The sequence below is a fragment of the Siphateles boraxobius genome, unplaced genomic scaffold, assembly GCF_051911475.1.
Source record: "Siphateles boraxobius isolate OS27281-9 unplaced genomic scaffold, OSU_SipBor_1 77, whole genome shotgun sequence".
In the NCBI taxonomy this organism is placed as follows: Eukaryota; Metazoa; Chordata; class Actinopteri; order Cypriniformes; family Leuciscidae; genus Siphateles; species Siphateles boraxobius.
Window position 1 is genome coordinate 19194346 of NW_027509205.1, and position 25432 is coordinate 19219777.

Below are 25432 nucleotides of genomic sequence, written 5' to 3' on the forward strand. Positions count from 1 at the left end.
TAGCCAGCATTCATAATTATGTAATTCACTAACCAATTTGAATGAGTCGACCGACTTCTGTATAATCAGTTTGTTTAACTATTGTATAATCAATCATTGTTTTGTTGACTTTTTGATGAAGTTTATGATTCATTGATGATGTTCCACCTTTAGAACAGAATGTTTGTGTTGGTTCAAGCCAATGCTAATGCTTTATTCATTAACGAGGGCTGCGTTTGTTTTTCGTGGCCATTGTGTTATTATAACTGCGCTGAGATTGTAAGGCCAAATGAATTTTTTTCTCATGGACTGTTCAACATTTCATGGGTCATAAAAATCATTTTTAAAATTAGCTTTTATTTTTTGTGGAGAACACACACTTAGAAGAGCTTCACTCAGAACTAAAACCACCTTGATCCTGCCAAACATGCAGTGCTCACAAAACACAGCAGTTCCAGGATTGGCAGGCTATCTGTATGAATGAATGTGAAACAGTGACGGAGGTCTGCTCTCAATAACGTCTCCTTTCCACAACAACTCCACCAGACCTCAAGCCAAGTGGATCTCCATCAGCATCTGTAAATTCTGCTACTTTGACTCAAAGGCATGTGAATATCCAGATACGTGCAGATTTTCTGTTCAGTTTCAGATTGCGCAACCTGAGTTGTAAGCAAATGCAGTTAGCTAATAATTAGAGACTTAAAACCAAAACACACAAAAAATTGATATACAATTGTGATGTATGCAGAGTTCTGTCATGAAACTCTCGATGGCGGCGGCTGATAGGTCCTTAACACAATCTGCTTGCATTCACATCATTCTCTATAGGACACAGCTGATTGGTTCCTGCTGTATCAGTAGCCAATGAGCTGCTCAACCTTCAAATACTTGGTCCACATTTGCTGTAGCAGTTGCAGTGCACTTTCAGAAACCCTCCACCTTCCCCAGCTCCACCTGTATAGATCTACTACGGGTAATTCATGTATGTTATATTGTACAGCAGCAGCATGTCTTACTTGCTCACAGCAGCGTGTCGTATGTTTTGGCAGTAGCAGGTAGGGTGGCCATACGTCCGGATTTTAGCGGGACAGTCCGGATTTTTAGCCCCCTGTCCGGCGCAGCCTCAAGCCGGACACTCATTCGTCCTCCTTTTTGGAGTTGCGCTGAATTGTTTAAAAAAAAAAAATTACCCAATAAAAATCACGCATATTGATAGCGGCTACCTGATGCCCATAAATTAGTTAAAATCTCCTGGAATCTACAGCCGCGCATACGATACAGAACATACTGTATGCGCCAAAATATATGTGTCCTCCTTTTTGGTGTTATGGAAATGGCCACCCTAGTAGCAGGTCCCATATTTGCTCTGCAGCAGCAACAGCAATAACCAGCAGCAGCAGCGTAGCAGATCTATTCCACCAAGACCAAACATACAACATTGTCATACCCATTACCATGCCAAACACTGCCATGACAGAAGTAAAATAAAGATATAGTAAAGTGATGTCAACAGATTAAACAGCATTTTATTGCTAAGAATGAAATGTATTGGCTTCGTCTGGGCTAATATTTGCTATAGTCGGCAGGCGAATATATAGTCAAGTGGTGCTGGGGAAGGTGAAGGGCTAAAAAAAGTCCCATGGCATGCTGTACTGATTTGAGCCTGTTCGGGATGGAAATAAATAGGTTATGTAAATAGAACAAACAGATCTATTGGCCAAAGCAGACATTTGTAAATAAATTTATTTAGGTAATTTTCGGTCCAAACTGTCTGTTGGCTTCACTATAACAGTAAGGCAAGCGTCAGCTGTCTTAAAATGCTTTTTATTTTATTTTATTTTTTAGGACATACAGTACTTGCAAAATGTTAATATATAATCAAGCATTTTAAATAAAACAGTGACAGTACTTGTCAAGATTTGTTGATGCACTTACATTCTGATTGACTCTTTAAGCTTATTAACAGTGTTATTTTAGTATTATGTATATACTATAATATTTTAAATTGCCTTTTATTTTATATTATTATAAAATAATAATACAACAATAATAATATAATATTTTATATTTTCAGGTTTTATTTTGATTTTAGTTCATCAATTTTGTTAGGTTAAGTCAACTTTATTATCCCCAAGGGACAATTTGTTTCACTGCCAGCAGTAAATCATACAATCAGCAAGAACAAACAACAAACACACACACACACACACACACACACATAGACACACACACACGCACGCACGCGCACACACACACACACACACACACACACACACACACACACACACACACACACACACACACACACACACACACACACACACACACACACACACACACACACAAAGACTTCCATAAATAATTTACTTACAATAATTTAAAAAAAACAATGGCAGCTGGTACAAAATATTATTAATAATAATAGACGGAAGCAACTTAAAAATATTCTGCAAAGGATGGCTGGAATCTCTCATAATTAACTCGGCCTTCATCAGAGTCCTGACTTTATACAAATTATTCAAATCATTCAAAGTGGTGCCAACAATCTCATCACACTTTCGCTATACCCTCTAACATAAATCTGTTTTTTAAGATTAAGGTGACCAGCACAAAAATGAAAAAGTAATGGCAGATTCAATAAAACAAGAACAAAACATTTTCATAAAAGAAGTCCACAATAAAACCACATTGTTATGTGCCTAATGAGTCTCATTTTTGATTTTCAATATATTTTTAATATATCAGAACGCTCCAAACTCCCAAAAATTGTGTGCTCTAACTTTTAAATGAGCTTTTATGGTTCTTTGAAACATTCCTTTATGTAATATACAGAACGCCTGCTTTTTCCTTCTTTGAATTGCTCCTATTTTGGGTGGTTACACCCCATCCCCCCCACACCTTGACCCCCAGTATTTGGACCCTTGTTTGGCTGAATGAGGTATCCAGGTGGTGATGAGCTTAATGGTGATTGGATGAAACTCGACCTTTGCTTAGTTCAATTCAAAAGAGTCTCCAGCGTTGAGCCTAATTACAGGAAAATCACCATGGCCAGTAGTTGACCTTTCCCCTTGAGTCAGATCAGAGACCTCTGGGTCTGTTAGGAGTGCTGTAATGAGGTGGCTTGGGGTCAAAGGTCGAGTCTGTGAAAGTAGGTGGTGATGTCTGTGACCCCGGGCGGCACAGATAAATGGCCAGTGGGAGGTCCAGTGTGTGCATCCGTGTTTTTTGACCCAGCGCGCACAAGAATGACTGCGGGAATCAGACAGAGAGAGACGCAATGCGAAATAAAAACATTCTTAAAGGTACAGTGAGTATAGCACAGCGTTAAGTGAAAACTGAATGTAATAATCAGGGTTCCCAAACTATTTGACCTATAAATTGGGCAAAGGACCCAAATTCCATCAGATGACAGAATGGGGAAAAAAAACCTTGGGAGAAACCAGTCTCAGTCAGGGTTCAGTTCTCCTCTGGTAAAAATGTCTTCGATTAACATTTTAAACACAACTATTGTAAGTGTCCTCTCATTTTTTAATACTTTATCTACAATAACCATTACTAACTTATTTTCAGATACAGTTTGAGATATTGTTCTTTACCTGGCTGTGGAGAAATTTAGTATCTGGAACTAGGTACTATCTTATACACCACTAGAGGGCATTCCATCTCCTGTCCTGAACACAGAATATGGCTTTATGATGCCGTGGTTTATTTGATTCACTGCTAAATCAATGTGGTAAAGTAGTATTTGCATGATTCAGGTCCCTCCTTCAATGCAGGTCTGTGGAATTTGAATAAGAATATGATTGTGCAAAAGAATATGATGCATCTGAGCATTTACACCTGTATGACACGGGTTGCATGCCTAAGTTCAATTACTGTCATGTGTTTGGTCTCATCACTAACCGTAAGTACAGTATGAGCAATAGTTAGGGAAGTGCAGTCATGAAATATTCCAGAGTAAAGCACAGGGCAGAGTAATACATCACAGCTGGCTAAACAAAAGTTCAGAGTCTAACTTCAGCGAACACTGCTGTACTCTTCCGTCAGCCTTTGAAGATGTTTTTCTCCGGGACTCTGGGGTTTGAGTTCACTTCTGAAATTAGACAGCTGCTCTGAGGGTCTCATCTTGACTCGCTTTCTGCTGATTTGTGACTTTGTAAAGGATATCTGTTGCTTTTTGCTTAGAAAATGAAAGCATCCAGCGGACCTGCTGTTTTCAGGGAGTGTTTTAAGACATAGATGCAGATCTTAGGTTTAGGAACAGGTTCCCATGGGCTGCTGGATAAGAGCTTCTTGAAGAGTTTGGGTTTGTGCTCCTCTGGTCCGGATCTGAGAGTGAGCTGCTATGCAAGTCTGTTACAGTTACAGAGACCAGACCCCTGTCAAACAGACCATCAGACTGATTTTTGCCTGACAGATGAAAGAATGAGTGCAGAAAATGTCATGAAATAACATTGACCAGAATATCACAGAGACTTGAGGAAAGACAGTAAGAAACCACCTAGCAACCATCCAGAGCACTTTAGAAACCGCATAGCAACACCCTGATAACAGGGTTATTATAGTAATATAGTAAAACTAAAACCATAAAAATTAAATTTATGTTGTTATTTTATTTCAGCTAGGAAACATTTCTCAAAACTTGATGTGCTGAAATAGCTAAAACTAAAATTAAAAAATAATACAAACTTTAAATAGACATATATTAGGGTTGCACCGATATGAACATTTTGGCTAATACTGATAACTCTTTATATTTGAAAGCCGATAACCGATATATTGGCTGATAAATCCAAATTTGTATACCAATTTTGAGAGCCTGATTACAAAAACAAGTCTCACAATATGTCCCAAGCACACAATTATGATGTTCTCATTATAATTTTATGTAGCCTTTGACAGAATTGTGCTAAACGTGTTGCACTTTACTGCATTTTCCTTTTTTTGAAGTGATTCCAATCATATTTCAAGCATTCCATCAAAACCATCATGGTGAACGGTGCGTATCTGAAGGAAATAATCCATCATTAATTGGTAATATCGGCAAAATTTTCTTATTGGGTCAATAATAACGATAACATTAAAAATGAATATATATTGGCTGATACCGATTTTAGGGCTGGTACAATAAATCGATGCATCGCGAATCAAGGAATTATTCTGGATTGATTCTTAGATTTTTCGAATTCATATAAACACACACACACACACACACACACACACACACACACACGCATATTATTAAAAATATTTAGCTTAGAATTTTCCTTTCCTGGATTATTTTAAAGCTCATCAAATAGGAGCATTTTCACCTCTGTAAAAGCAATTATATTTAATTATAAAAGAAGTCGAATTAAGTATTTAACTAAATACGTATGAAAATATGATAAATATGATTTACACAATAAATCACAATAAATATGAAAATTAGTAAAGTATCTCATTTAATAGCCAAATTGCAGGAGATATGCAATTACCTTGAGACATCACAGTGCATTGTCATAGTAAATGTGTTCAGTAACTTTAAAAACAGAAGTATTCTGGACTGAATAACTTCAGACTTGAATCTAGTTGTGTTGAATTTTTTTTTTTTAATTCACATTCATGCATTTGGTAGACGCCTTCAAAGCGACTTCAAGGAATCAACCATGACCTTGCCGTAGTGTTTGACATCTAAATTGGTGAATATTTTTGCAAGAGAACTGTAAATGCAGTATATCATTGTATAGAAATGTATATATTTGAATAGAGAATATTATAATATCAGAATCAGAATCAGAATCAGAAAGAGCTTTATTGCCAAGTGTGCTTGCACACACAAGGAATTTGTTTTGGTACTGAGGCTTCCAGTGGACATATACAAATACAACATGAAACATAATACTACAAATTATAAGAATAAAAAATAAAAATATAAATATATGAGAATAAAACTATCACAGTTGGGTTTAGTCAGAATAGACATTTTCAGATTTACAGATTATGAACCTATTTACAGTGTTTTGAATATTATACATTTTATATATAAAGTTAATATATAAATTAATAGAAAATATTGTAATATATAAGGGAGAAAAATGTTATGCAGGAACAAAAATGCAAACAGACTTCTTCATTATAGGCATTTTAAACATGGAGACACACTTTCAAAAATACCACATTTTTAATTGACTTTCATAGTGGTAAACGACACACATTTCAAACCAAGTTGATGCTGATGCGCTTTGACGGTTCTGACCGAAATGTCTAATGAAGTTAATTTCTGTCAGAGTTTAGTTTGCTGTGTTACAGGCTCTGGTTTGGAAAGGGTCTTTTAAACCACATCACCTGATTCTTTAATGATTCGATACGGGCGTCCCGCTAATGAAAACAAGAAGCTGTGAGTACATAGTTTAATCCAGTCAGCGTTACGCACTGTTTTGGTCTAATTCATTCTCACTGAGCACACAAACATCATCCATGTGTGCTCTTGGCTGTAGCGGTCAGACGGTGTGTCACAAACTAAACTACTGCAGGTCGCCTGATCCAGTGTTAGTTTAAGAGAGCGGAGAAAAGAACACGTCCTGTGCTTCCTTATCGGCTGGTTTCAGACACAGATGGGAAGTTTAGTCGACTATTTGAGCAATCATTTGAATGGAATCAGTATAACAAGGCTGTTTTAAATTAAATAAATGTAACAAGACCTATTTGGGAAAATGTATATATATCCGCATATTATACTGATTTCTGAATGATTATGTGACACTGAAGACTGGAGTAATGATGCTGAAAATTCAGCTTTTCATTATAGGAATCACTACACACATTTTTATATACATTAATATTGGGGAAAATTTTATATAGGCTAAAATAACGATTTTTTTATCAGAGGTCATGAGGTCATGTGACAATAATAGTCTTAAATCTTACTGTCCTAATGCATAGTTTCACGTATACAAAAAAATAGCATACTGTACATAAATCTATACTCGCATCGAAAATCTTGTTATCTTAAGAACCTTCTATCATATTTTCTTTTGGTTTATTTTTTAATTCTAAATAAATGTTGTAGTCTTAAAGGGATAGTTCACCCCAAAATGAAAATTCTGTCATCATTTACTCACCCTCAAGTTGTTATAAACCTATATGAATTTCTTTCTTCTGCTGAACACAAAAGAAGATATTTTGAAGAATGTTGGTAACCAAACAGTTGATGGACCCCAATGACTTCCATAGTATTTATTTATTTATTTATTTATTTTTACCAACATTCTTCAAAATATCATATTTTGTGTTTAGCAGAAAAAAGTAACTCCATCAAGGTTTGGAACAACTTGAGGGTGAGTAAGTGATGACAGAATTTAAATTTTGGGGTGAACTATCCCTTTAAGGAAGTTATAACTGAAAGCCGTGGAATGGTGATGATGTAGTTGTACCTGCGGGGCAGCAGCGGTGTAGTGGTCATGGAAGCGGATGGCAGACGCAGGCTTAATAAAACCTACAATCACATTCCTGGATGATCTATGAGCTCCACCTACTGAGACCAGATCAAAGAGCTTCATCACAGAGGAAGGAGCCAAAGATCAGGAGAAAGAAAGACAGAGAGAATTAGAGGGAAAGCTTTTCTTCCTGTGCTGAGATCATAGTGGAGATATTCAGTAATAATAATAAAAAATACGGCTATAACCTGCAAGTGCACAAGTACTTAACCAGCCAATCGCAAGTGTGCAGTAACAAACCTCAAGGAGGCGATAGAGTTACCTTCAAATGTCCAGGTAGCTAAATATAAACATGCTGACTTTTGGACAAAGTGTCAAGAGTGATGAAAAGTTAATCACACTTTGGTAACAGTGATGAATTAGCACTCATAACAGATCCACTGACCCAACAGCCTTATGTCTTGCTTTGTTTCAGACTAAGGGTAACCCAGCCAAATTATAGCTGACTTATTAGACGTGTTATTTTTGGATGGCTACCTGCTGTCTGAGACTAAAGCTCCTCCCTTCCCTCCTCCTATCATAACTATCATTTTATCATAACATTTCCAAACTGTTTTATTTTACTTGTACACTAATGTTTAAAAGTTTTTTGTAAGAAATATAATTCTTGTATTCAGCATGAACAAATTAAATTGATCCGAAGTGTAAGTAAAGATATTTATAATTTTACAAAAAAATCTATTTCAAATTAATGCTGTTCTTTTGAACTTTCTATTCTACTTTTTTACTACGGTTTCGACAAATGAAAGCAGCTATATGAAGCAGCAGAACCGTTTTCCACTATGATAATAAATCAGAAATATTTCTTGAGCAGCAAATCATCATATTAGAATGATTTCTGAAGGATCATGTGACACTGAAGACTGGAGTAATGATGCTGAAAATTCAGCTTTGATCGCAGGAAAACAGAAAAAATAAATGGCTAAAATATTTCACAAAATGTTTTATCAATCAGATTTTTGTATTAAATAAATGCCACTTTGGTGAGCATAAGTGACTTATTTTTTTATGGTGTGGTTTATAGAATGTTTTCAACATTACTCTGCAGTGTAACCTGCAACCAAATGCAATGTTGTGAAGTGCTGTAAAAGTGTTTTATGCTAATGCATGGAATTTTGAACTACTATAAACACACATCCACCTCTCTCGTCTCAGGTGTTAACAGCTTTGTGTGTTTAAACACTGTTCTTGTGGTCTCACTCCAGCATTTGGTCATGATGGCGCCAAGGTCAGCAGAGGCTGAGAGTGGGTCGGATTAGAGGAGATTAAGACGGAGGCTGGTATTTCTCTCTCTCTCTCTCTCTGTTGCTCCCTTTCTCTATAATTGTGTTTGTAATCAACACAGAATAAGTGTCCTTGTCTTTCTGAGACATGTCTCAAAGCCTTGCATATGAAATCTCCTCTCATTTAGTCAGCAATACTTATGCAAATGAGAACCTCCAAAGGGAAATGTCATTGCTCAAACGTTGCACTTAAAAAAAAAAATCTTATTTAAGTTTTTACTTAGTCTCAGATGTTTTTTTCTAAAATTAAATTAGTTTTGGCATAGTCATATAGAGTTGGATCGTGTAGCTTTGTTTAATGATTACTTTATATTCAATCTCTGGCTTTCTATTACAGACTATGGTCATTTGAGTTTGAGACATTGTTTAGATGTATTCTGGCACTCAAAAGGAAACATGTGAGATTAGTTCCCATGGGAAGCAGGAAAAAGTCTCCATTTGCTCTCGATTTAAACCCACTGGTGTATGAGAAACAATTGAGACACTAAGGAGATGTTATTTGTGTTTTTTTTCTCTGTTATGGACCAGGTTAAAGAGCTGATCTGTAGTTTACCATCTGACTCTTCTACACCACCATGACACAGCAGTGATTAGTGTACCAGCTAACATAACACACACACACACACACACACACACACACACACACACACACACACACACACACACACACACACACACACACACACACACACACACACACACACACACACACACACACACACACACACACACACACACACACACAGGCCTATATGCAAGCCTGTTAGTACACTAGCCACAACTCACAGTAAAGACAACCTATTTACTGTAGTAACTGAGCCATTTCAACATTGTGTCTGAAAACAATAGGTTGTAAATTGCATACTGGTTTCTTCAGAGCGATAAGAAGATCTTAGAACAGAAAAGTCCTTGTTTTATGGGTCGTTTAATTGGAGCCTCATTGAAAGTTTTGGACTTTTTGCCAATAGACAGGATGCAGCTATTATACTGAGTCTAGTGCTCAACAAAAGGTTACAGATTTTGTTTTATGTAGGGAATATGTTTTGGATGGGGTTACCCTGATGAAGTATTGGTGTCCCCAGTCAAAAACAAACTTACTATGGTCTTCCAGCTTCACTAGCAAAGGACAATGGAAGTCTATGGAAGTCTGAAATTACAACTCACTAAATAAATCAAAAGACTGAAGGCTTCCCAGGTTTCCCAAACACCTCTGTCTACAATTATCTGGACAAACAGGTAATACCAACCTCAAACTAACAACTTTGGTTGAGCCAAAAAATTTACATGTCAGATCGCCCAGAAAGTTTTGAAAGGGCACCTAGTGTTTTCATGCTTTGTTAATGTCAGCTTAGTTATCATTGTTTCTGCGTATTAAAATTCTTTGATATTGATTTTTAAGTTGCCTTGAATTGCTGATTAGTGTGAATTGATCATGCATACTGAGTGGTGTGGATTAGTGCCCCTGTGCTTCCTTCCTTTGGACTGCTCAGTGAAGCATAACAGGATTACAAAAGCCCAAGTTGTGGCCGGACTGAACCATGTGCACCAGCAATAGGGGGTAGAGGATATCTAGGGTAAAAGGCTGGAGATTGGGGGGGGGGGGGGGGTTGCAGATGTTGCAGCAAAGCTGAGCTGAAAGTAGCCTGAGGTCTCAGTCAGTCAGTCAGTCAGAGAGAGAGAGGGAGAGAAAGAAGTGTGCTGTGATTCCATGGGGTGATGAACAAGCCCCAGGGGGCTGAAGCAGAAAGGCAAATGAAAACATGAGAAAAAACCAAGGAGGAAGATAGAGACACACTCATCCCTTGCTGACCATCTCGGCTGTGACACTCCACCACGGTAATGGCTCTCGGATGCTGCATGCCGCTGAGGTCTAAAGGTACAGTAGATGTCTCCTGTCATAGTGACATCTTGAATGCTACACTTTGTAGCTTTTTATGGCTGTCCAGTGATTCCGTTTTGCAATCTTATCCCTGGATGTAATTTGATTTATAGCCTAGAAACTCTGACTGAAGTGAACTCATGTCATTTGAATGTTACTAAGTCTACTTTTGCATAATTTTTACAATGTGAAATGTGCATTGCTTCGCTTCTTTGGTGACCCAATGGACTTATTAACCGCGTTGTATGGTTGTGATGTTGTATACCTGGAAGATTTGCCAGATTGGCACACTCTTTAGGCTAAACCAAACATTTGACTTTTGGTTATACCAAATGTGCTGTGACCTGTGGGGAGTGAAGGTGGTCTTCAGTGAGGTGTGGGTTCATTGGAAGGAATGGCTAATATTTGGAGGGCTAGACTTTCCCACGTTGGAAGGTGTGTGTGTGTTTGGATTGGAGAATGTGGTCGGGGTTTGGCTCAGGGTTCGTGTCTCAACCAGTGGCTGCTGATTAGAGGGTGATTGTAGACTGAAGATGGTGGGTTTGAGCTTGGGAAACAGGACAGCCTTAAAGTACATTCACACTGACAGCAGTTAAAATAGCTGGGGGTCACTATACTTTTTCTTGCAAGTAGTTTGTACTAGGGATGCATGATATATTGGTATGGCCAACACTGGATATTTAATTGTACATGCATATTTCATCCATTTTTACATTTAGATTACTTTTGCCATAATCTAACACTCTCCTAAAGACTTTAGGATTTAAAAAAAAAAACTCAAGTAATTTAATAACACTGTTAAATATAATCTTACATTATAATGTAAATTTACTTGCATTTAAAATGATCATGCCACTCTTTGTATTCTCATTTGGAGTTGCTGTATTGCACGACATTATACATTTGCATAAAAGTGGGCTCTATTTAGTTGCATTGCTATCACTTTGTTGATGCAAATCACTGGCCCTTTACAGGGCCAAAGTTTTAGATTCTGCCCTCTTGATTTTTACAGTAAAAGAGCTCAGATGAAATCCAACACTGTAACTATGAAATGTTCAGACAGAATGTTCTGTAGTAGTTAAAGTCTCAATTCAATTTGAATGTTTGAGGTTTTGGAAAATCTGCAATGATTTGGCGCCAAGGCCTCCAACTTCGGCTTCGCTTTCCAACTGTGGTGTTAAAAAATGCCATTTTACATGTTTAATCTACAGATAGCATTGATGATAGAAGAATAGCACCGACTTTGGAAAGATAGCAAAGAAAACAGGGAACAGGACCAGGAAAGGAAAAGGTTCAATGATAAAAGTCTCTTCTGTTTCCCATCTCCACTTTTCATGCCAGAATAAGCCTGTTGGCTTATCTCGGATGATACAATCAGTAGACAAGCGGTCTCCACGAACCATCTCTATTGTTTTTGGGAGCTGTTTACTTCTGTCATTGTGGAACAGAGGCACTGGAGATGGCCCGTTTTTACCACCTTTGAGATTTCTCTGATTTGTGTGGTCCAGGGGGAATTCGCCAATAATTAATTGTGCCTGTTAATAGTGGTTTATTTGCACAATTTCTTTTTTTTTTTTTTTATGCGTGATTCCCTAAAATGAATGAATGGATTAGTTAATGTTTATCTCTATCATAGTTTTATGAATAACTGCTGCCATGATCACTAGACAACGAACAGAGAGAGACTCTTTTGAATTACCTTTGCACTGCTGTTTTCAAGTGTTGTAACCCCTGTTGTTTCTTTTTCTCAGTTTAGTGTGGAAACACTTTAGGGTGTTTATCAATTAGGTGCAACAGCTGCTGAAGAGACCCATGTAGACAAATGCCCTTCTCTCTCTGAGGTGTTCGGACTGTGGAGGGATAGAAAGAAAGAGTTGTTTTTCCAGTTAGAGATCACTGCTGGGTTGCTCTTTACCCCATGCTGCTAAACAACTAACAACCAAACAGCTCTATAAGGAAGAGATATCCCAGCCCCCCTTCCACACAACAACCCTATCTTGAATCAACCGACTGACTGAGCTTGAAAAATGCTTAAGGATCTTGTATTGCTTGCCTAAAAAATAAAACCCATTTCAGCACCTATAAATCTTAGAATGAGAATCAATATGGCTTTGTCTTTTCAGAATGTGTAGGTTAAGAGGTCTTGTGAGACCCTACTTTTACTATGATGGTACTAATGGATTTCATACAAATGCTTCTGGGTCACATTCACCATTGTCATTAGTTTTTAATGCATTCAATAATGCACTTTATTATTTATGCAATGTCCCCACTTGACCCCACCCATAGTACCAAACATAACTAATATTCTGTTTGTAGATTCTATTTTAGTTTAAAGGAATATTCACTCCAAGTCTGTATTTTCACCACAAAAACATGCAAAACATGCATTTTGGATTTTAATTTATTTTAAATATATATAGAATATAAAAATATTACATTATATATTATTACATACAGTATATAATTTTAAATATATATTATATAATAAAAAAAAATATATATATATTTTTTACTTTATAGTATCATTGTTTTAATTTGTATGAATGTATTTTATTTTTTACAAAAACTAATAATTATTATTTATTAACTTTATTAAACCTTTATTTTATTGTTATTTAATAAATGTATCAAAAGAGCAGTCGCCTATTATCTAATGTGATAAATTCAACAATGTTTTTTGCAAATTAAATAATTTGTAAATAAAACTTTCTCAGAGATTGATGACCAATTGGCATTGCACTCAACTGTTTGTGTCAACATTTTTTATGTTTAGTTGCATGACGTGATTCGGTGGTTTTCATCTTGATTGTGAGTTGATGTGCTACGATGCTACATCACCATGGTTGACTGGAGCCGTGTCTGTCTGAGTAAAGGGAACCGAGAAGGGCAAGAGTTCAGTCCTCAGCGGGGGTCACACTTGGAAACCCTACTTTAAAACTTCCTAATGCTTTCCACCACACTAAGGCTGTTTAAAATGCAGGCAAATCGGATATTTTCTCAAATCAGATCTTTTCAGGCAGACTGACCGCACTATTAAAGGAATGGTTGGTGATTTGTTCCAGAAACATTTTTTGTTATGCTGGCTGAAAGTCTCTTCACATCCTCATACCAATCACTAAGTTAAACGGTCTAAATGTATTTATATGTAAATTTATCATCTATATTTTATATATGTTGTCCTACCTGCCTGTCAATGGATGTTTCCATACCTCCGCGCACCTGCTCGCACAGACATCACACGTCATCAGTACGTTTCATGCTATGAGTTAGACAGACGTCAGTCACCGAGCAGCACAGACGAAACAGCAGCCGCCTTTTACAGTTCCTCCTGAACCAAAACAAACAGTTTATGCTGCGTTCACACCCTAACTACTGTAATTTGGAAGAGATGGAAACCTGTGATGTTATATTTCGTGACTCGAATTTATGCGTTTCAATTGCACAGCGAAATGAATCTGCAGCAGTCAGGTGGTACAGTTCAGAGCTCTTTAAGTTTTTTATGTTGATTATTATAGTAATGTTATGTGCTTTGAGACATGAGGTAGTTTAACGCTGTCTCTCGTGACGCTTTTGTTTGCTCCCTGCTGTGTGCGTTGATGTATTTTGGAGGAGGCGTGGCTTTGCTTTAGAGATCCTCTTAAGTTTATTTGTTTGTTTTTGCTGTCCAGACTTTCAGAAACCATCTGGATAAAATCTGGATATAATAATAATAAAATGTATTTTATAAAGCGCCTTTAAAAGCAACTTCTTAAAGCGCTGCACACAAAATAAGCAATGCAAAGCTCAAATAATAAAAGTAACATCAACAATCACCCATAGATCGTAAGCGTGTATGAGGAACAACCAACAAGTTGGATTGTGAAGATCGCAGTTTATAATTTGGGAGCCAGTCAGATATACAAAAAATATGATTTTTGCTGGCAGTCTTTCAATTGTGAATTCTGTTAAATCGAGCAACATTTTTCAACTCTTCCATATAGGCAGTTGCAATTAAACAGCAGAAACTGATTTGCTGTTGGAGATTTTTCAGATTAGTCCAAGTAGTATTAGTTCAAACTGTGGTCACTAAGCATCTTTTTAAGGTCAGTGAGGATGTCTGGCATAATAAATCAGTACAAAGTACAGAGGTTAGATCTTTTGACTTGACTTATATGATCTCTATGATCTCTATATTGATTCAATTAATGGTGAACTTAGATGGAGATTGTAGCAGATTTAGATGAAATACACACTATTGTGAAAAAGTAATTAATACTTCTATTCAAAGATGCATTAAATTGATCAAAACATTACGACGTTACAAAAGATTTCTATTTCACAAATATGAAGCAGCTATTTTCAACATGAATAATAATCAGAAATGTTTATTGAGGAGCAAATCAGCATATTAGAATGATTTCTGAAGGATCATGTGACTCTGAAGACTGGAGTAATGATGCTGAAAATTCAGCTTTGATCACAGGAATACATTAGGTTTTATAATATATTCAAATAGAAAACACTTATTTTAAATTGCAATAATATTTCACAATATTTTTGAACAAATAAATGCAGCCTTGTTGAGCAGAACAGTCTTCTTTCTAAAAAATGTTTTAAGACATACAAAAACCAAAATTTTAAACAGTGGTGTACATTATGTAATGCCAAACAAGTTGGTTTATAGTTTCACATCAAAGGTTTCACATCTTAAAGAATCATCCCGAAACTGATTGTATTGGGTCAAATGGTGGATGAAAACGAACTGGATTCAGTTCGGATCTGCTCTTTTAGAATCAGTGGAGCCAGACACATAAAGGTTTTCAATGTGCTCCCCAAAGAACTGTAGTTTAATTAAGAACACTTTTCACTGTACAGGATTCTTGAGTATATTAGGTTTTTGATGTTAAGTTCTTCAGATTTTTCTCTGAACCACAGCTTCTCCTATGACATAAAGCTGTGAAATCGTTTTTTTTTTTTTTAAAGCGTTATTTTTCAGATTGAAAGGCAGCTATTAGATCTAAGTGCTGGTTCATCTTCACATGTCAGAAGTCTTTGATCCAGACTCAGAACTGACCCAGGACACCGGTCCAGCTCGATTCCAGACAGATAAAACCTTTGAATCTAGTCCCAGATGGGAGAAATCAGAAACGAGAGGAATAATCTGGCATAACTACAGAGGAGAGTGGGGTATGGGATGGCAGAGGTGGTCTGCAGAACAGGCATATATATGAGCTGAAAGCCAAATCCAGGACGACACAGAGCAGGAACGGGCGGAAATGCCTTTTGTCTGGTAAACACAGGGTCCATGATGCATTATCTCGGAAGAGGTCTCTGGAATAGGTTTTGTTGTGGTGATGTCATGCTCTTGGAGTGAGGAGAACATCTTTCTGCGTGTTTCTGTTGCAGGATCATCTTTAAAGATGGGATAATAAACAGTATGTTTAAACATTATATTTGCTGTTAATTTGGGACAAACTTTTAAATAGTGAAAATTGCTCTTCATCTTAATCTTCACTACTGTTTGAAAGTTGGGTATCAGTACGTTTTTAATGTTCTCTTATGCTCACCAAGGCTGCATTTATTTGATGCTGTAAAAGCTGAAAAAATTGAAAGAACAGTTTTCAAAGTGAATAAATGTTAAAATGTAATGTATTCCTGTGATCAAAGCTGAATTTTCAGCATCATTACTCCAGTCTTCAGTGTCACAAGATCCTTCAGAAATCATTCTAATATGATGATTTGATGCTCAAGAAACATTTCTGATTGTTATCAATGTTGAAAATGATGACATAGAATTAATAAAACTGATGAAACATATACCTTGAATGAAATGTAATTCATTTCAGAACAAAAAAATCAGAAAATGCATACATTTAAATGTAAATGTTCTCCTCTGCCAAGTAAAAATTATATTAAATATAATTTGATTAAAAATAAGAATAACATTTATTTAGCATTTTATGCAATGTCACCATAGAACATTGAAAAACAAATTTTACTTTATTATTAATATTAACAAAATTTACCCTTGTAGACTATAGAAAGCACATTTTATTGTTATTTGCATCATGAAATGTAATTTTGCTGTAAAAGTGTGTGTGTGTGTATGTACACACACACACACACACACACACACACACACACACACACACACACACACACACACACACACACACACACACACACACACACACACACACACACACACACACACACACACACACACACACACACACACACACACACACACACACAGATAACAGACACAGAGTTGTGCTCTATTGAGTCCTTGTGACCTAGATTGCTCTGCATTAATGCTGGTGACAGGAGCGTCTCATATAGAGGAGCTGATCGTCTATTCACTCGCATTACAGCGAAAACTGCCTGCAGCATCCCAGCCAGACAGACCCTCTGTGTCTATTCAGAACTGTGTGTGTGTGTGTGTGTGTGTGTGTGTGTGTGTGTGTGTGTGTGTGTGTGTGTGTGTGTGTGTGTGTGTGTGTGTGTGTGTGTGTGGTTGTGTGTGTGTGGTTGTGTGTGTGTGTGTGTGTGTGTGCGTGCGTGCGTGCGTGTGCGTGTGCGTGCGTCTGTGTCTGTGTGTGTGTGTGTGTGTGTGTGTGTGTGTGTGTGTGTGTGTGTGTGTGTGTGTGTGTGTGTGTGTGTGTGTGTGTGTGCGTGTGTGTGCATGAAATATATCTATTATGTGTATTTCCTGTTTTTATGAGCTTGCGAACAAGAATTAAGTAATATTATAATATTTTTGATTTAATTGTTTCGTACAAATGGTTTAGTATGAATCAGCTAATTTTGAATGTCTGTCAATGGAAAGAAAGATGGTTTTAGCCCCTGAATGGTGTAGGTATGGCATTTACCAGCCAGGGCTAACTGGATCTGCATGCCAAAACTATAGTTATGCGCTCCGTCTGAAATCGCATACTCTTGATTATAAGTACTTATTTTGTACTTTGCAACCACTAAATAAATGTGTTCTATATAGTATTAATGTGTGCAGTATGAATGTAATTCAGATGCACTGCATTCGCCATGTTGTCATTATCATGTGTGACACCAGCATCAGTTGCACATACTGTTTTTCGCCCACTGAAAGTATGTGATTTTGGATGCAGAACTAGTTTGAAATAGACTGTATCACTGTAGACTTCTGATGTTTGCTTTAGGCTCATGAATCAGGTGTTTGGTTCCATTAAATCCTTTTGTTTCTCACACACTGATCCGTTAGCCACTGGCAGATTGCAGCATTGTTTTGCTAATGTTTGGCTATTTGATCAGCACTGAGGTTATTTGCACTTCACACCGGTTGTAGCTTCTCTGAGAGCGTTTGAGGAAGTGATTAGAGCAGGTTTATACGCAATGTTAAGAGTTAAAGATCTAGATCTACTGTTTCACATTGTGTTGACAGACTTCTTGGGGAATCATATAAAGTCAAGAGAATGTGCAATGAAGCGTACATCTAACAATTAAGTGGAGGTATAGAAATCAAATTTTTTGAGTTTTTTCATGATGTCACTGACTCCACATTTATGTTCCCTATTATTTTCCTGTAATTTTTTACTTTAAAAAAGCTAATTAATTAGTAAACATACACTAATTAACGTTACTATGTCAAGATGTGTACACGTGAATGATGTGTTTGTAAGATGTTAGTCCTTCTCTCTGCAGCGTTGTCTAATCTGGACATTGAGAGTAAGCTGAGTGGACACTACCAGGCCCCTTGGCTCCTGCAAAGGAACGTGTTCCTGCCCTCGACCCGGCCCGCCTGCGTCCAAGAGCTGCATCGACATGCCAAACAGAGCCTGCGGGCGCTGTACAGAGGTTAGAGACCTTTACTAATCACTTACGCTCGATTATCAATCATCATATTTATTCCTTCATCCCGAGAACACCTTCTGACAATCACATCTCATCTAAGCAAAGTGGTTTGGGTTATTCATAATCCTCCATTCAGACACTGACCGCCCTCTAGTGGAAGAAGCTGGAAACGTCACGTCTCAATTATCTGATTTTGTGATAAATGCCCAGTTTATTTACATTTATATAGTATAGTAATATATTATAGTATTTGTAGATATTTTTAATTAGCTTTATTTTTTTATATTTTCAGTTTTTATTGTAATTTTAGTTTTATTTAAGTTCATTTAAAGTATCTCTATGTAGATTGAATTATTTGTTTGTTTCAGTTTTAGTTTTACTAATTGTAGTGCTTTCAACAGTTTTTTTTTTCCAGTTACTTGCCAAGGCAACATTTCTAATTTCTGGTTAAGTTTTCCATCTAATATTTAAATATTTTATTTTATTTCAGCTGTATTTAAATTTTTTAAATGTATTTTATTAATAGTTTAAGTTTTATTTTATGTTAACAATAACATTACTTTAACAGGATAGTATTTTTAGTTTTAATTTTAGTTTAAGTTATAGTAATTGTAAGTATAGTAAGTGCTTTTGTTATTTTTTTAGTATTTCTATGTATTACTGTGTAGATTTCATTTATTTTATTTATTTTTATTGGTTTTTGGCAATTTTTAGTACTTAAACTTTTCCAAGGCAACTAATATTTTTCATCTAATGTTTATAATTTATTTTATTTCTCCTTTATTTCAATTAACGAAAATTATTTTTTTAGTTTTCATAACAACACTGCACATGTGGATATAGCTATTAAAACTCTAAAATGAAAATTTTAATTCTTAAAACGGATTTGATTTATTTGTAATGTTTAAGAAAAAGTGAAAAATGGCATAAGAATGTCAGACGATTTAATAATTAGCCAAAGGCCATAATACAATTTAAACCATTAAATCTCCATATCAATAAAACGAGCAAAGTTAAAGATGCACTGTGTCATTTTTAGCGGCATCTAGTGGTGAGGTTGTGAATTGCAACCAACAGAAGTTATGGTGGCCGACTGGAAAAGATGTCGTCATTTGAGACAGCAGAGAGTAGCTTGCTTCTTTGCACGAAGAACAACATAGTGACGAAACGTGTTTGTCCGTTTAGTGCCCCTGTAGAAACATGTCAATGTAAGTGGACCCGCGGTGTATGTAGATAGAAATGGCTCTTTCTAAGGTTATAAAAACATAACGGTTCATTATGTACGGTCTTTATACACCACTGAAAACATAGCTATGTATATGATATTGCATTTCTGTCAACAGATCCTCCTAAATATTACACAATGCACCTTTAAAACAATTGAAAAAGGACAAATACCAAGCATCATGATTATAAGTTCAAACGTGTGAATTATGATTTCATATAACTCACACTATGCTATTTCTAATTACTAGTGGTGCTTGAGTTGCAAGCATCACTGTTGTTATATTGCTCTTGGTTAAGGTTAGTGATTTAAACTCTCAGAGAGTATATACCTCACTATTTGTGTTCCAGACATTATTCTTCCTCAAATCACACGTCTTGTTGATATAAATGACTTACGGATGGATTTGCCTTGTGTTTGTGTGACTGCACATCACCAGACCAGCAGCAGAGGCAGGAGGTCAGCGAGAGGCAGCGGAGGGTCACCATCTCCATCTCCATGGCTCCGCCCATCATGCCCAGTTACCCGTCGCCCCGCGCACACAGGACACGCCAGCAGAGAGAGAGACACCTGACCACGGTATGTCAGGTAGATCCGTGTGCTGTTACTGCACACCTGATCTATCGTGGGAGTTCATGTAGACGGTGTGATGATGATGATGATGATGATGATAGTGTGTCTGTGTGTTTAGGAAAGGACAGAGAGAGACATAGAAACTCAGACAACACAAACACAGGTAAACACACGCCTGTGTGTCACGCAAGACCGACACGCTGCACTGCATGGAGATGTTTTGTTTTAGCTAAATCAGTCCACCATTGTTGTCCTTTATTTGTGTACGTTTTCCTTCAAATATCCCCTTGTGGAAAAGAAGTAGGCTACACTTTAGTGTGCTTTTTATTGTGGAAATAATACACTTTAAAAGCATATGATGGTTTAAAGCAAACATGTGAGACAGAATATGAAATACTTTGAAAATAAAATAAATTAACACCTCGTTTCAATTTACCATTCATATAATACCAAAATGGTGTCAGAAACATAACCTAACCCTGCTTTGTTATATAGCAGATTTCAGCGGTGGAGTTTAACGCAGTCACTCCTACTACAGTAGTCACCTTGGCAGTTTGAAATTTATAGGCTATATAATATACACATTTTTGTCAAAAATATAGATTTTTCAATACATATCGATATTAAACTACATCTAGAACTCTTCCAATACTCATTTTCCATAGATACACGATAACAACTGCGCTTTCTCTCTCTCTCTCGTCTCTCCAACAGCGAATTACACACAAACCCGCCTCCCCTCACTCACTCGTTTCATTTGCTCCAGATTAATTATTGTTGGTGTTGCAGGGCTTGAAATTCGGCGGGTTTGCACGTATTGTGCATCATTTTACACATTCCCGCAGATTTTGTGCTCACAGTTAAAGTGCGGCACATAAAGCTGCCTCTCAGTGCTAAATTGAGTTATTTTTTACTGCTTATTGATACACACACAAAATAAAGTCAAAATGCTGGTCTTGGCAAGTGTTCACATAAACACAGTCATTTATGTTTTAAGTGAATGTAAACAGTTGAGAAATAAAACGCATGTGTAACAGTATAATACTGGTATAAGACCAGTCAGGTCTTAAAGTGACAGTAGCCTAATATACCTGCTGCCAAATTATGAGATAATATTAAAAGTATACATATGGCAGTTTTTCCCCATGGTATCGATGTCATGGTATCGAAGTTGTGGCCAGTGAAAATGCTGAGTGGCTAGTAACTTTGTAAAACCATTAGCCACGGTGGCTGGTGAGCAAAAAAGTTTATGTCCAGCCCTGTGTAGCCTTCCTAAACAAATTATGAAATAATATGAAACATTACTTTACATTGTTATCCACTTAAACCAGGAGCCAAACCCTTAGTAGCAAAATGTTTGATACAAAATTTGTTGAAACACTGTTCCAACCGAAGTTTCAATGGTTTGCCGCTATAAACCCATGAACCATATACTTTTATGTATTCTTCTGCTGAACATGAAAGAAGATATTTTAAAGAATATGGGTAACCAAACAGTTGATGGTCCCCATTGACTTCCATAGTATGGAAACAAAAATATACTATGGAAGTTAGTGGGGAACAGAAACTGTTTGGTTACCCATATTCTTTAAAATATATTCTTTTAAACTCCACAGAACAAAGAAAGTCATACAGGTTTAAAACAACTTGAGGATTAGAAAATGATGACAGAATTTTTATATGTGGGTGAACTATACCTTTAAGAAATTCTGAAAGTGCATAGGCTTCTCTCTTTAAGTACACTTAAGTAACATTTTATTTCATTAATATTATATTATCTGCAAGTATAGTTATTTTAAAATATTATTTTAACATACAGTATAAAGAACACTAAAAGTGCACATTAAGCACACTTCTTTTTAATAAGGGTCATACCTTGTGAAGCATGTAATCAACATGTTCCTTACAACAATAGAGTATTTTTTCTTTGCATTGATTTTCATGAAGTCATAATGGTTGTAGAGATTATTTATTAATTTTTCAGTCTCATAGTTTTCATATTTTGACTCACCGTGAATAAAGCGGAAGCAAGTAAATAACTATATTAGCCAGGTTGCCAGTTCATTATTTTTTTTTTAAGTGATCATTTTAATTGAATGGTTATTTAATGTTTTCTTGATCCAGCTGATCTGAAAGCAGGAAGCATATCTCTGGATGTCGTGCTGTAAGGACGTTATTTGTATGCCAGGCCGGTCATTATGAAAATAACTCCTCTTTTGCAGCCAACCATTCAGCCGTGAGGACAAACAACATTCATTTCTGTATTTAACATTGCATGATAACAACACTATTTATTGCGGGATGTTTTAGGCTGCTAACAGACGTTCAGTCAGCTGTGTTGGATTATGTATATCTTTACTTACTACACTGTAATCTAACCATCAGATGATTACACATGATTCCATCTTGTTCATGTTCATTTGACTTGTTTTTCCTCATCAGTCATGACAAGTGACAACATATTGCTGATTGCTTTGGATCTATATAATGCTGATGTATTTTTGTAGGCCAACCTGTAAGTTTGCATCACACTGTTTCCCTCGACAAAAACACTATAGGATTTTTCCTTTGGATTATTGCAGTAAATAAACTCCATTACCAACAAATGTTTATGATTTATCATTGTGATAATCTTCACAAATGAACACATCTTTTATGAATTTTGAAGCCTAAATACAATCTCCAGAAGTAAGAAGCTAAATGTAAGCTATAATTTAACTTACAACACCGTCACATGACTTCAATGTCACCATCACTAAACCGCACTTTTCAAGACAAGTAAAAGCTTGGAAAAATCACAAGATGTATTTAATGTGGTAGAATAAAACGTGAATATATCTTGAGCTTGTTTGAACCACAGACCTTATTTCAGGCATTTAACCAAAAACACATTCAAAAAACGTATTGACTCAGAACTCGTTTACGGGTTTTGGCCTACAAAAATACGTCATCCCTCTGTGTTGCACTGGGTAGTCCCGCCCACTGTCAATTCTGATTGGTCCAAAATCTTGCTCAACATGACTGCATATTAAACAGCAAGTTTTTATTTGCTGTGACCTAAAAGTAATTTGCTTCTGAAATGCTTTGCACCTGTTTAGGACACATGGCAAGTTTACATACTATCCATCCTACATAGTGTGCAATAATAGTATGTAAAGTATGTTGAAAATAGTATGCTACATTTTTGTGATGAATGGGAAAATACTTCTTGAACCAAACTGCACCGTGCAAGCTGTACTTTTCCATCACCAGCAGAGCTTGCTTTTAGTGCACACTATATATGTATGCGAATCGGGGCGCAGCTGGTGTTATGAAAGTTTAAGTACTGCAGATGACTTAATTATATATAATCACCTACATCTATATCATCATGTCATGTTTTGACAAGCACAATGAGCCACGGGTGTTCTGCTAGTTTGAATGACTGTAACAGTTTTGCAGAAGTACCTGCACCAGACTGTGATTCCCTCATTTTGTTCATTTCTGTGTTCATATTCATCCTCATGTTCATGTCCATCTTTGTGTTTGTTTGTGTGTGTTGTAGTTCCAAAGCACCCGGTCCTCCTCCCCTACTGAGTGTTGTCATTTTTCCCCATGGAGCAGAAAGGTATTTTACCCCCAAATGTCTCCTAAATCCTACTTTCACACTGTTTTACATCCCTAATCAAATCATAATCATGAGGCCAAAACTGCTTCCAGATAAGAACCTTTGATAAAAAGAAGTCTCTTTAGAATCTAGAAGTTTTTAACATTAATGAGCTTTACTATAGATGTTTAATCAGATCTTATTAAATCTTAACAGGGCTCTTTTTGTTTTGTCTAACATCTATCATTCTTTAAAACTTCTGTTCTGATGCTACTACCTTCTGTAGTTCCTATGACAGCAGGACGCCTGAGCTAACATCTGGATATGCCAACGTCAAATTAATCTTCTGTGCATGTGTCTGTGCAAGTCTGAATGACAGAAAATGGGTGTAGACCAGTGTCAGAAACTTATTAAGGGGGAATTGATTTTCGGGGGCATTTTACAAAAATATGAAGCAACACAACTGTTTTCAATATTGATAATAAGAAATGCTTCTTGAGCATCAGCATATTAGAATGATTTCTGAAGGATCATGTGTCAGCAGCCTTATCACCCTGTAGCCCAAGACGCTCTATTAGGCGTTCTATTATTGTCAACAAACCGACTCGGCCCTCGGACATTACGTTACTTCCACACTCCAAGCGTTCTGGTATATTTGTGAGTCAGAGAAAAAACATGGACGCCACCCAGAAAGCTGTTGCTATAGCACTGGCCGAGTACCAGGCGTTTATCAAAAACACAGCCATTTGAGCTTCTAAAATTTTCACTTTATTTCATGTTTTAGTTTATCTTCTGTTAGCAACGCTAGCCACGTTAGTAACACCCGTTTGAAACGAGGCTTCATTCAATATTGCACTCACAACAAGACCGATTCCCATACCCACAGGCAGTGATATGGAAGCAGTAAGGTATTGCAGTAATACGAGTGATTAAAATCGTCATTTAAACAACCAAAGCGGTCCAAAAACAATGAAAACAATTCATACAAGTCACACAGGGCGCAGCCATCTTGGATTCCGTATCGGAATTCTTGCTAGGTGTCCTCACAGTTGTCCGACTTCCGAGCTGGGAAATCCTAGGAAAGGGGGCGTGTTGCTAGGCAACGTCTGTCTTCCTAGTCGTAACTTCAACATGGATAAATAATAGAACGCACCAGTACCTGGATGGGAGACCTCCTGAGAAAACCAGGTTGCTGCTGGAAGAGGTGTTAGTGATATAAAATAAATTTAAAAAATTGAATTTATTGCATTTAAACAGTCAAATACACAAAAAAAAAATGTAAAAATGCTGGTCTTTGCAAGTGTTTTACGTAAACACAGTCAGTTATGTTAAGTGAACATAAAAAGTGAGAAATAAAACGCATGTGTAACAGTATAATGGATTATGCGTGTCAGGTCTTAAAGTGACAGTAGCCTAATATACCTGCAGCCAAATTATGAGATAATATTACAAATATCTATATGGCAGTTTTTCCCCATGGTATCGATGTCAGAATTGAGGCCAGTGAAAATGCTGAGTGACTAGTAAACCACTAGCCACAGTGGCTGGTGAGCAAAAAAAATTATGTCAAGCCCTACTAGTAATGCTGTATAAATCAAATTTTGCACCGACTAATAA

General features: G+C 36.6%; 1 protein-coding gene across 11 annotated transcripts in view; it reads left to right on the plus strand.

The window, feature by feature from the left end:
• nhsa (Nance-Horan syndrome a (congenital cataracts and dental anomalies)) overlaps window positions 1–25432 on the plus strand; it is a 108083-nt gene that overhangs the window by 70033 nt on the left and 12618 nt on the right. For 4 of the 11 annotated variants that reach the window (XR_013198336.1, XM_077218576.1, XM_077218578.1 and 1 more), the window contains exons 2-5: window positions 18282–18434; window positions 20096–20235; window positions 20348–20392; window positions 23774–23836. Coding sequence is in view for 9 of the 11 variants with exons in the window: in XM_077218576.1 (XP_077074691.1) it covers window positions 18282–18434; window positions 20096–20235; window positions 20348–20392; window positions 23774–23836 (401 nt within the window). In the remaining 2 variants the exon portion in view is untranslated. Of the gene's footprint in view, window positions 1–10171; window positions 10617–18281; window positions 18435–20095; window positions 20236–20347; window positions 20393–23773; window positions 23837–25432 lie in introns of those variants that run through there. The other 7 variants (XR_013198337.1, XM_077218577.1, XM_077218580.1 and 4 more) reach the window with 4 other exon arrangements.